The sequence below is a fragment of the Anopheles marshallii genome, chromosome 3, assembly GCF_943734725.1.
Source record: "Anopheles marshallii chromosome 3, idAnoMarsDA_429_01, whole genome shotgun sequence".
NCBI classification, from domain to species: domain Eukaryota; kingdom Metazoa; phylum Arthropoda; class Insecta; order Diptera; family Culicidae; genus Anopheles; species Anopheles marshallii.
Genome location: NC_071327.1, coordinates 2126161 through 2139217, shown reverse-complemented (window position 1 = coordinate 2139217; position 13057 = coordinate 2126161). Strand labels below are relative to the sequence as shown.

Below are 13057 nucleotides of genomic sequence, written 5' to 3'. Positions count from 1 at the left end.
AATGAAAAATTCACTTTCCGCGGCATAATTTGGGAACAATCAAACGTGAGGACGCGTAGCTTTCCAGACCGGACAAAAACGAAATGATTCTCAGAACGATAAACGAGCCATTTCAACGTTGCGGCACAATGGCACGCTTTATTTCGCGTACTTTTCCACTGCACATGGTTTTCTTCATCCAATTTCACTCGCCAGATTGTAACTTCAAGCGTGCCACCTTTCAGAACGGAGTGAATGCTGCTTTGCGCTTGCTATTTCCCAGCACGAAAAACGAACGCAAATAAGCTGTTCTACACGAAAAAGAGCACAAGAACACAGCCCACTTACTGTTTTCTCTACAACCGCGTCAGACACCAGTAAGAATTTTTCTTTTGCAATCAAAAACAAAACATTTAACTCCGACGCACCAGCACGACGTCCGAGCTCGACAAAATAATGAACGTTTTTGAGTTTTTTCCCTGTTGCAGAATGGTAAACAAGATGATAATTTGTCCGTAAAGTGTGCTGCAAATCGGTAGTCCCGCTGTGAATGTTGGACAGAATGTGTATCTCATTAGTCCCATAGTTCCGTTTGACATTACGCCAACCGTCAAACATCGGTAGCGAGTCGGTGAAAAAGAAGACATCGGAACGAACGAAAACATCTTCGTGCGTTCCCCCTTTTGACATTTGTGATGGACTCTGGGGTGTAGGAATGTATATGAATTATTCTCCGTTTTGCAATGAAATGCAAGTTGTAATAACTTATACAACAAAAATTAAAATAGTTCATTTTAATAAATTATCGTTTAGTGCATCCTTCAGTAAAAAGGTTTCCATCTGAAGAGAAATTATTTTTTTTTCGGAATGTCTCTGTGCTGCTTAAGAGAGGTACAGACGCTCGTAATAAGCTTTTAAGTTCCATTCAAAAATTGAAAATCATATAAAAAACAGTTACACAGTGGATCTTCTTCATTTCATTTCATTCGATATTAAATAAAACATATTCTGTAGAAAAAAAACATTTCGATTTTAATTGAAGGGATACTATTCTAAGAACATTGTTTATTATTTGCAGTTGTCGCCTGCAGACACAGAACGCTGTTTAAATTATCCAAAACTACTTAAATGAAATGTTATTTGGATTTTGTTATTTTAAACTTGACCTGTACAGATTTTCTTAATTTTTCTTTTCATTTAATGTATTCATGAAATTATTCAAACAAAAATACAAGTTAGATCGGTGGTCACTTTAGTGTGCCTGAACCTGTACAACGTAAAGGAGAAAACAGCACGATAACCACCACCAACATCATCTTGCGGATTTCCAAACGCAACCGGACTATCCACATACAGCTGTTGCTTGTCGGTGTGTTGCACCGTGCGGCCACGGTTGTTGCGTACGGCAAACCAACCAGTTTTCAGTCACTCAAAGTCCAACCAGCGAAGCGGTTCGTTGTCTACCGTACCGTGCAGTTCTTTCTCGTCACCCAATCGACACAAGCAGCGAGATCACGGGATCGTTGCGAGATCATTTGCAAAAGGCCATCGGTTGTTGCGATTATTTTGTGTCCTCCCTGTGCGTGTTTGTGAGTTTGGTGCAAAAGCTTCCCCGCGAAATCGCAGTTTCTTCGAGTGACCCCGTGAAGTGTGCAATACAATCGATCAACGTGATCTTGTTCAGGTTGTGTGTGATGTATGGTTGTTGCTGTTGCTGTTGTTGACCGTGTTCGTTTTGTATTTATTTGGGTAACGGCCGTGTGCAATAAAGAAAATCGTTTCACCTGCACCGCGTCTGGCGGTTTCCTGCCGCAGGATTTGTACGGCGTGTGTTTGTTGATCGCCGCGCAACCACAGAAACGAAGACGAACCCGCCCGAGACCCAAAGTGGTGTTGGCTCGAAATCGAAATTCCGCAGTGAGAAAGTTTTGTTATTTTTTCTCTTACTCTCTTGCGCGCGGCAATATCAAGTGGGGAGGTCTTGATCTTTCGCGGGTGCGTCTTCAAATTTCTTATCGAACACAGATTGCGTCTTCAACTGCACGCGCTCGGGCACTGCGGCCGGAAAACAGGCACAGTCAAACGAGGTGATTGAGGTGGCCAAAAGAAAATCCCGTTTTCGGTCACGTCCTCACCGGGGGAAAACAACATTGTGCAGTGCAGTGTGTATGTGTGTGCCCATTGTTCCTGATCACCAACAGCGCAGTCCAGTGTTGTTCGGTTAGAGAGCAAAAAATAGTGTGGTGTTGTACTGGTGCTGAATGGAAAAATGGTGTGCGTAATTGTGTTGAGCCGGTGTTAGACCTACCGTTGCCGATCATCGATTGCTTATCCAGCTGCGCACATCGATATCACAGCGCAACTCTTTTGGCGTAAAGAGGCGTCCGTGTCAAAGAGACGAAGATCGTGATCGTGGCGATGATGAAACGATCGCTAATTGGATTGCGTGCCAGGCAGAGGCCACGACCACTGTTGGGATCGCTGTTGATGCTGTTTCTGCTAGCGTTTGATGCCGTTTCATGTAAGTGTGTCCACGGCAGGGATGTTTGCAGACGAGTACAGACCAGCGCGTCAAGATAATCAACTTTACTGTAATGGGTTTTCTTCATCATCACCATATCTTCGGTGCTGCGGAAAGGTCAGCAAAGAGTCACTTTTGCTTGGGAGTCCTCACCGGGACATGGTTGTATGACTCAATCGTGCAACAGCACGTTACCATAGTACAGAGACCCATTACAGCAGTGCATTGCATTACGTGTGCAAATGAAAATGAAAGGAGGGAAATGAAGGCTTTTAAACTGGTTTTTCCACCAAAGTCCCTTTCCCGTCCGTTCCGGCACGTGTGTCTTTCGGTGCGGAAATGCCAACGATGGACGGAAAAACAGGGTAGCTGCCGTGGTCGGGTAACGAGCAGCTTTTACTCGCCGTACATACAAACATCCGTCCCTTTTTCCACCGATCGAGCAATTGGGGCCCCGACCGTGGGGTGCATACTATCATTATGATTTTTCCGTTTTCCCTTATGCCCTATCCTCACCGGCATCAGTGACAAACGTACGTACGTTCATTGATAGCCGAGTACGACGAAAGTGATCGATTTTTTACGCCAACTGTTAACACAAAACGGGAACTGCTGCTGTTCGAACGAACCAGACAAACAAATGATTTCTTCCGCTCATACAACTGTTTGGCAAGTGGTTGTGCAAAAGCATAACACCGGAATTGTGCAATCGGTTCGCAGGGAGAAAGGCGAGTGCTGTGTGTATGTAGCGGTTCCATGTGCGAAACATTCGATATTTTTGCCTAATCAAATTTGGTTTGTTATTGTTGTTCAGTGAGATGTTGAAGGAAGCAAAACTCGATCAACATTTTTTTTTTGCTGTGTGTTATTCACGATGAGAGGATGTACTGATTCAAATTTATTGTAAATAAATGATGATGAGTTGATCGTTGCAACCCAAACACGCCAGAGGGCTCTAAAGCTTATTAATGGCATGAACTACAATTAATGAAAAATTTTGAAAGATGCAAGAACAATACTTTGCATTAAAACTTATCATCAGTAGTGTTGAAGTCTTAATTCGATGACTCTTGGAATCATCCCATGGAATATTTAAAATATTTCTTGGGAGTTTGTGTTATGAAATTGGAAATTATAAAATTACAATTACGTTGCAGGTTATTTGCTTTGTTGCTCAAGCAAGATTAATTTAAAACATTGGTGCCGTGACCAAGATTGAATGTGAAGTTAAGTTGTGGCATATACTAAGTGCGTTTACTACAGATATTCACGTTCGTCTCACATTATGCGTTGGTGTATTCCTATTAAGATGTGTTAATAACTCTAACGGAAACAGTCACCATTTACCCTCCATTATACCCCATGCTTGCGGCAAATAGTTCCGTTCGAAACTAGTTTCCCTTCCAAATAAGGCGGTGAAAATAAATTTGATTATCGTCTTATTTTTCGTCAATTAAGAAATCATCTTTCACATTTCATGCCCATCTTGGCCAACTGCATTTACTCACACACACACACACACACGCATACAGAAAAGGTATGTGACAGGTTGTGCTACCGTACCGTACCGCCCTGGGCATCGGAATTGGGCAATATTTTAACCTTTTATAATCCATCAACACTTCCATGCGATGTCGGTTTATGTTTAATTTGATTAGCACCCACTCTTTATAGAGGAAAGGGAAAGAAGCATCACGATTCATGCGCTGACCTGCAGCAGACGCTACAACCGCACGAACGAGGCGCATTTATCAACGCTAATACGTTTTCACTTTCACACTAGCCATAAGCACAAACACAAACTCATGGGGCGGCTTCTTCAGTGGTTGAAGCTCGGATAAAAAAAATGTTGCCCCGAACCCCGTGAAGTGCCGTCGGCGGTGTTTCGATGAGTTGGATACGAACTGTGCGTATATTAATGTCTCTACGGAAACTGCCATCGAGCAGCTTGTTATCGACGCGTCCTAATGGAGCCGAAAGGTTTGCTTGAAAGGTGGTGTAATAAATGTGGCAACTCTCCGGTGGTAAATGAAGCCCTCGGGTAAAGTGTTTGATTGATTGATTGATTGATGTTCATTTGGGTGTTTAATGGAGTGGTTCGGTTAGTAAATGAGAAGATATTGGAGGGTTTATTGAAATTAAGGGTTCGTGTAATAGCGTTATAGAAGGTGTATTGCGAAGTCTCGTTCAATTTACATCTATTGGTTTGATTTCTATGAGATGGTGTTTTTTTTAGTAGGAGATTTAAACGCAAGATTAAGAGAGGAACAGATAATGTTTGTTATACTACAGATCATTAATTGAATAATTTATGAATTGCAATTCATGTCATTTGATTATCCTTCAATAAATTGCTCCTTATTGCTGGAATAGATTATTGTAAAACTGAAAGAAGTTGAAAACTTCGAAACAACTTAATATAAAGTGAAATTAAACTTTTGCTGCCTAAGTCAAGCTGCTGCAAGTGTCAAGTTAATCAACGATATTCATGCTTAGAGGGCTTTCAACACACCGTTGCATGTTTGCATAGTTGCATGGGGTTGAGAAATGCAAACGTTTATATCCTACGTCTGCATGCGATACGTTGATGACCCTTTGGGAAGAACCGCAACACATTGTGACGCTGCGTTGAATGATGTGACGCTAATGCTTCCTTTAAACTCACGCAACGATTGCAACATGCACAAGCCTGCTCTTGTGGACAATCGTAAATTGAAAGTAAAAGCAAATGCAAAAGTGTGTACGTGTGATAATAAAACCGCTGCACAGTGTGCACATTGTGTGAGAACGGCGTTCGTTCACTGTTAATGGATTGAAATGACTTTTTATAGCGAAAATTCCATTGTGTTGTGTAGCTTGAGAAGTTGGCGCGTATTGCTCGTAAAGTTACATGACCTCGAGCTTTATGCGGTTTATGCTGTAGCGGCTGCAGCGGCGCACGTTAAATCGTGTGCGTAAGCGCTGGGTTGTTTGGTTCAATAGCGAATCCCGAATCGGAACGACATTGACACCGTTCGCGAGCCAGCACTGACCGGTCGAATGAATGTGATCAGTGCGATCACACCCGATAATCGCAATCATCATCACTAACCTCATCATCATCGCCATCATCATCATCGTCTACTGCTAGAGGCAGTCTGTGTCCGTGTGCCGACTTGACGTGCAAAATGTAGCCTCATTTGGGGAGCCATTTTTTGGTGCTACTGTTACGTTGTGCTTTTGGGGTGGGTTAGCTTATTTTTTTCAACATGCCGTGGAATCTGGTTTAAACAATTTCCCGTCGCTCGTGAGGTTGAAACTAAAATGATGTGAATAAGTATAAAAAACGGCCAACTGAAGCCGAGTTCGACTGCACAATGTGGAAGATGTGAAAACGGCGAGTGCGGTGAGGGTTTTAGTTCGCAAGGTCAGACGGGGCAGTATTTGACCGGGTAGCCCCTTTGATCAGTGATCCACTGCTGTTGCAGACGGTCGTTGAACCAACAAAAAATTAATGTTGTTAATTGCGTAACAAGGGCAAGCACATACAGCCGGAGTCAAACGTAAGTGGGCCGTGCTTGATTAAGCTATAATTAAATTGTGTATTTTGGTTCATTAATTAATGTGAAAATGAAACAAAAAGGAAAATAACAGTCATTTGGTAAACTGAATTCAACTGCTCGAAATAATCTCATATGAAGCATTTTAGTTGTATGAACATATTTTAATCACATGAGAAACCATTTTTTTTTATTTTTATGTAATGTTATAAGTATTTATAGCTAAAGTTATGCAAATTATAGGTTGTTCTATGCATTAATAACTTCAATGAAATTAAACCATATGTCTAGTAGAAAAATGCATCACTAAAGCGACAGCTCGTAACTAGAAATGGATAAATGGTAAACTCATGCACTCAAGACTAAAGTCTTGACTTGCTACTTAGGTTTTGCCATCAGCAGCTTCTCTTGCGAACGAGTTGACCCACTTTGCGTCAGATGCGCATGCATGAACATTACAAACATTTGCATCAATCTTAAGTGCAGCGTCTCTAGCACGTGTGCAGATTGCACCAAACGCAGCTTTGAAGGCGACATTTAAAGCGAAACGATCGCTGATCGTTACCACATTACTTCAGCTTCATGAAGTACGACACATTAGTGCTAAGTGGAAAGAAGCACAATCGTTACCGTTGCGGCATTTCGAAAGGAAAAGTTTCTCCACTAACTATTATGGTAAATTTATGGTAAAAAGGGCTGTTTTTATAGAACTTTTTGTGATTCATTGTATGTGCTATTAAAAGGGTTTTCATACTGCAAAATGCATTGCGCTGTGATCTACATTTTTAGTGGCAGCAAAACTGCGTCTCATTAAAGTCTCCCCATGCCGAAACAATAGCGGAACCAAGTCTCATTCGTTCCGCAAAACCACCGCGGTGGCATTCGTCGATCGTTGATTTAATCAGTTTCGTGACCGATCGATTAGTTTTCACTTTCAACTACTTTATTAGTATGCACTCACCCAAACAACGAGCACCGCAAGCTAAGCACTAACGCATACCACCGCATTAAAGGCCATTTCATGGCTCGGCGATGTTTTCAAAGTGGTTTAAAATCAAAATAACACACACACACACACAGAGCAGCGGAAAAAGCTGGTCTCCCTTGGCTCACACACTCCTCCTCTTGGATCAACCAACTGATTGATGGTAGTGGTGCTAATAGAGTGGTGAATATTTTTCCGTACATTAAACGTAGCAAAATCCGGCCACTCACACTCCAGCCTAGCCTACCCAGCTTCGGAACAGGTTCCTGCTCTACCCGCCCGTTTAAGTCCTTCGTTATGCAGTCGAAGTCGGGTGGACTGTGGCTGGTTTGGTGCCGCGTTTCACGTGCCAAGGTCTTTACTATCGCTACCACCGCAAGCAAGCAATTGGTACCGATGGATTCGCTTGTCGAAGGATGTAATGTGAGAGGCCAGCGCTGGGCGGTAGTGTCCTTTTACGTGGCGCAATGCGTCAGGGTTGTGCACGGAAACAGGTTTTCGGATCTACGTTACGTAAACGTGGGCAGAGTGAAGTAAAAATTACCTCAATTTAAGATTTCTCACGCCCAGCAGTAGTGTTTCCGTTTGCTGCTATTTTTATGGTTGAGCAATTTGTCCGAAATGGTGATGTTTTCTCGAATCATCTGCTCAATGCTTCTAAGCACCGTTTGAATAGAGCATGATGATAAATGTGCTTCTTAAAAAATACCAGTTCTCCGCTGCGTGTACTGGCTAAGCTCACTTGAGCGGTGGTAATTGATTGAATTTCGTTGGATGCGAATTACAGCTACGGTCCGAAACCATCAATATCATGTACAGTTCCGTGGTTAGGATGAAGAAGGCTCTCGAGGGAGTACCATAACGTCATTATTAGGAGGGAAGAGTTTAATGTTTGTCTGCTGATGAAGATGAATTACGTTGAAGATGATGGTGAGCATTTTGTGTTGTTGTCGTTGGGTGGGGATCTTTCCCGCAGAATACTTTAACATGTAATGAAGCTGTGCATTTTCTTTAATTAAGATGGATGAATAAGAATTTAATATGTATTGGATGAGGTGAAGAATTAGCATTTGATTTATTTTTGTAAAAAGTGTAGATGAGAATAACGTATTCAAATTCCCGCAGCTGAATGAGAATACATACTGAGGATGATGAGTTTACATTGAGCTCCTATTGAGCCCTTCACAATTATCAAATGAGATGTAGAATAATAAAAAATTATTAATGTCTTTAAAGTTTGACGGGAAAGTATTAGAGCACAGCACTGCAACCTGAGAAATGAAGATTAAAATGGGTAAAGATTATAAACTTCAGCCGATAAGAAAGGCTCAAACTGTAGCAATTGGCCACCTTTCCTTTTTCGGTTGGCATAATACTTTGTGTTATTGCACATTTTGTTCCAATCATGCATCTTTCCATCTTTTGTTTCTCCTTCACCGCAAGAGATTTGTGTGCGAAACGGTTTAACAATTATGCAATTCGTTCGCAAAAAATACAGAAATTATAATTTGCGGTTGAATAATTTAATCAAACTGCTGTATCGCCTTCTTCTCATGATATCTTGTCCATCTTCCGACCAAATCGTCATTTGTTCCCCTACCCCCAAATCGAGCGATCAACTGAACCGTACAGACTTTTGTGTGCAGATGGACACAAACATCACATGGTTTGGCTATTAAAAGCTTCATTTATGTATCCATCCGTAATTCCGCATTGTCCATCGAAAAATTTTCCTACTGTCATTACTCATTTTATTTTCCCTATTTCTTCCTTCCTTTCTTGCCTCGCTCGGTCTCGCGCACCGTCCAGTCACAAATGCGTTCATCGTGCCGGAGGAGCTGCCATCGATACTTTCCCTGGTCTATTCCAACATTCCACCGATCAAGAAAGGTAAGTCGGAAATTTAATCGGAACCCGGCCAACCCCAAACGGGAATGCAAATATTTCACTGGGGGTGAAATGCTTAGCGGGCATAAATCGGGCAACGCACAGCAAATTATATAATTTTCGATCAATCGTGCATCCAACGTCCCGTAAAGAAGTTAGGGAAATTTGGGAATTGGGTGGGGAAACAGGGTTAATGGTGGTCGGAACAAAACAGAAGAAGATGGTTGAATTATGGGCAGTGAGCGGGAGAGGGAGAAGAAAAAAAAAAGGAAAAGACGCGTAGGTCGCTGGGTGAGCTCCGTTATTTCGGTGGCCAGGTGCTTAATTTCGTAATTTTTCAACAACAGCTTGTTTGGCCGTTTATTTGGTCGCGTATAGAGGTGGATTGCGGTCATCCCTGCTAATAATCCGCGAATCAGATGGGCAAAAAGAAAATTTTATTATATTTAAACAGGTTTTTTTTTGTTGATATATCAACAGATTTTTAAATAAAAATAAAACAATATAAAGAAATGGTCTTATGAGAAAAAATACAAAAACAAGATTACACATTCCTTTGCTTTGCTTTCGAAAGAGAGAAAACGAGTCGTTTAGATTATCTGAATCATAAAGATCAGTGGGCGGAGATGGCTCTATTTGGTCGCAAACCGGATGCGACTCCGTGAACGGATTTACCAAGTATGAGTCAAAAAACATTTATTTGGTTATTTTGGTAGGTTTAAAACAAGAGTATTAAGGTTTACAAATCAAATATCAACCAATAATGTTACTATCTGTCATACAAATAATTCAACACTGCTCCTCTCTAGTGTCGGGTGACTCATGGCTATTAATATTTTGTGGAGTCCCCAATGTCGTATTGCAAATATCACTTTCACCATTCTCGTTGCGCATCAGTATGCACTCTGGCAACATTAAAATATAGAAGAGAAAATTACACCAACAACAAGCAGTACGTAGGTACTTGGCTTTCTGTTTATTTAACAAATCTATTTTTGAAGAAGTCCTTTTTGAAATATCTAAGGTTCTTTTTTTTATGAAGCATTGAAGTCTCTGAGGTATATCCTCCATACATTTGTAATTTCCAATAAAAACTACCATTGTACTACTTGTTGTAATATTATGTATAAACCATCATAAATATCGACAATTGAAGCGTTTGTACTTAATCGCTTCCGTTTAGAGTGACCAACCTGTTTCACTCCTTGCCAATGTCATCTTTCGCTAATCACATACATTTGAGACACAGGTTGCTCTTCAACCACATTCAGTCTGGCGAAAAACGCCACTCCACTTTGCTCCACTGTGTAGCGGATGCACTTGGCTGCACAAAATGCTAATCATGAAGAAGTTTTTTTTTGTTATGGTTGGTGTTTCTGTCATTAATACTGAGCGCTTCTCCTTCATTTTAATGTCGGAATCTTGATGATAGCTACACCGTTGACCACAATCCGATGACGCTGCCGGTGATGACGCCGAACGATGATCACACAACACACACTGCCACACAACGGTTGGGACAACTTTCCCTTTCTGTTTGCATCCGCCGCTGCAGACAGACATCCGGACTGATGGATCGGGGTTGGTTTTTGGGGCGGATACAGGGCGGCTCAGTGGATCAGCAGGAAGGAAAGCGGATGGGGCGGCGTATGGTGGATGTTTATGAACAGGGAGGGACACAAATAAACATCAATTGTGCGGCGCTGAAGTAGCCGGCTCATGTCGCATGTCATGCGAACATGTGTACTGTTGGGTGCATGAGTTTAGTGGCACGTTGCAGCTTATGCAAGCCAACAAATTAGAAATCAATTTCTCCTGTACGTATAACAAGTTATAAATTATAGTACACAGGAAGATCTTATTTTGCCAAGATGATTTAAATATGGTCCCTAAAGTATAATTATTTCAAACGGCTATTATTACAACATCTTCGTGATATCTTCTCCATCTTTCCCTCTCCTATTTTTTTTTGTTACAATACAAAGAGAAGAAAACGAAACTGAGCAAACGACATCCGTAATCCCCGAAGAGGAAAGTTGAAGATCGCACTTTATTTCCTCTTCTGAAGTTTATTTAATCATGTTTGATCGTCGACAAAACGTCTGCGCATGGGATGATCTGTAGCCAAAAAACGAAAGAAATATAATAAAAGAAACGAAGTCAATATCAAAAGGAACGAAGATCGATAAACCTGGCCCTGATCATGTCTTATTAGATGAAGGGTAAACCATCCAGCTATGATCGTTTTATTAATCGAACTCGCCTGAAGCTAATTGAAATTGATTGAGATTTAATCAAAATCGAATAAAAAAATCCATTCATGTGACAGCTGAATGATAATATAATGCAGAAGAAGATCGATTAACTTGGGGCAAGACAGTTGCTTTCAAGATTTAAAGTCGCTTCAAGCTTGAATTTGTCGTTTCAATTTACTTTTCGTGGGCTAAATGAATGAAAAGCATCAGAAATATTATACGGTGCGCAACCTTGCAGTGGACAGTTCAGATTTGTTTTAAGCCACATCATTAACCTTCGTACTTTGGAACGGAAAGGGGAATAAGAGGGGATGTCGTAACTGTTAGGCTAACCAACCCAAGAACTTCCCGAGGTTACCCTTGAAAAAGTTATTTGTGGCTTTTAACGTCTTTCTGGATTGTATCGCTTAAAGCGTGTAAAATGTGGTTGTAAGGCACTCATGTTAGCTCAGTGCGCTTGATTCTGATGGGTTTTTTAAATGGAATTTGTCTGTTTTGTGTTCTTCTTTCCCCAGGAACGGACTCGCGGATAGGTTTCGGATTTCGACTTGGGGAGCATGCAGACTTTCAAGTTCAGCTAGAATTGGGTCCACAGCTCAATACGCGACCGATTGGTAAGTTCATTCAGTTATAACATATTGTAAAGCTTAATAGATATACAGTTGTGAGGTCTGGGTTGATCCTAAGTTCCGTAGAGAAATATTTTTCCGCGGAAATGTTAGGCTTAATCGTGAATTGATTTGGAAGTTCGCCTAACAGTATGCAAATACGAGCACTAGTTTAATGGAGGGAACGGACCCAAGCCTACGTTTGCCTTACAATTTAATAAGACAAGATGTTAATGTGAGGCAGTAATGACTCATTAATGGTACTAATTCGAATATGCCTTATACTAACAATCCTTTTGTAGGTAAATGGAACAAAGCATAACCAGCAACGATTTTTAGTTGATAACGCCTGACAGTATGCAATCACGTGTTTGATGACTTATTGTTTTATAATTACCCAAGTGGAAATAAAAGAATATATTTGGAAATCAATTGACTTTGCATACGTTAAGGCGCAGCGCTCCCTAGACGCCTATTATTAATGTTAATGTTGAATTCTAGTTGATAATCATTTAACCAAATGCAAACTGTATCCAAGAGAAACAGGCAAACATTTTCATTTCTTATGTTTCTTATTTTCAGGAGCTGCAGCGAGCAGTAGCAAACGTTACGTCGACAATGACGAGTATGCGAACTCTGTGCGGGTAAGCATACAGTAATGAGCTGTGTTTAGCTAACAACCACTTGTTAACATGTCGTTGTTCTTCTTTTTTTCGGTCAAGAATCCAACCCGAAATGGAGGTTCCACCTCCTGGTTGCAAGCGTGGTCTAAGCAAACGAAACAAAGGCAACAGTTCAACAAGGACAAGCTGCGAGATTCGCTAATGCCACCGGCACCGATCATGGACGAAGGTGCTTACAATCAGCTTCAGCAACTGTACGAAATGAACAAACAGCGCGAGTATGAAGATTCGGTCGGAACACTTCCAGCGGAAGTGCTAGAGACACGTATCAATCAGCTGAAAGCACTGCACAATCCCGTCACACCGTTTAAACCGATGCCAAGCGAGCCACGGACGGGTACAAGTGTGTCGGAGGAAAAGCCCCTTCAGACAAAGGAAGAGCCCTCCGAAGGAATGTTAATAGTTGTTACACCGGATGTACCAATTAGTACGACAACCATACCGACGGAATCGATCTCCATCGATAGTGAAAAGACAAAGGATACGGGCCTTACCGTCGATAGCGGACGAAGAAATGTACGACGACGAACTAATCGACCGGTGAGCAAACGCGACAAGGAACGAATAACCGCCCAACTGTCCGATGTTTCGCTGGACTAG

At 41.5% G+C, this 13057-nt stretch overlaps 1 protein-coding gene across 1 annotated transcript; it reads left to right on the top strand.

Annotated features, from left to right (window-relative positions):
- Positions 1-2397: 2397 nt before the first annotated feature.
- Positions 2398-13057, top strand: LOC128714597 (uncharacterized). The gene is made up of 5 exons (XM_053809470.1): positions 2398-2500; positions 8834-8914; positions 11682-11780; positions 12357-12418; positions 12497-13057. Exons 1-5 carry the CDS (start codon positions 2398-2400, stop codon positions 13055-13057), a joined length of 906 nt encoding a protein of 301 aa, XP_053665445.1.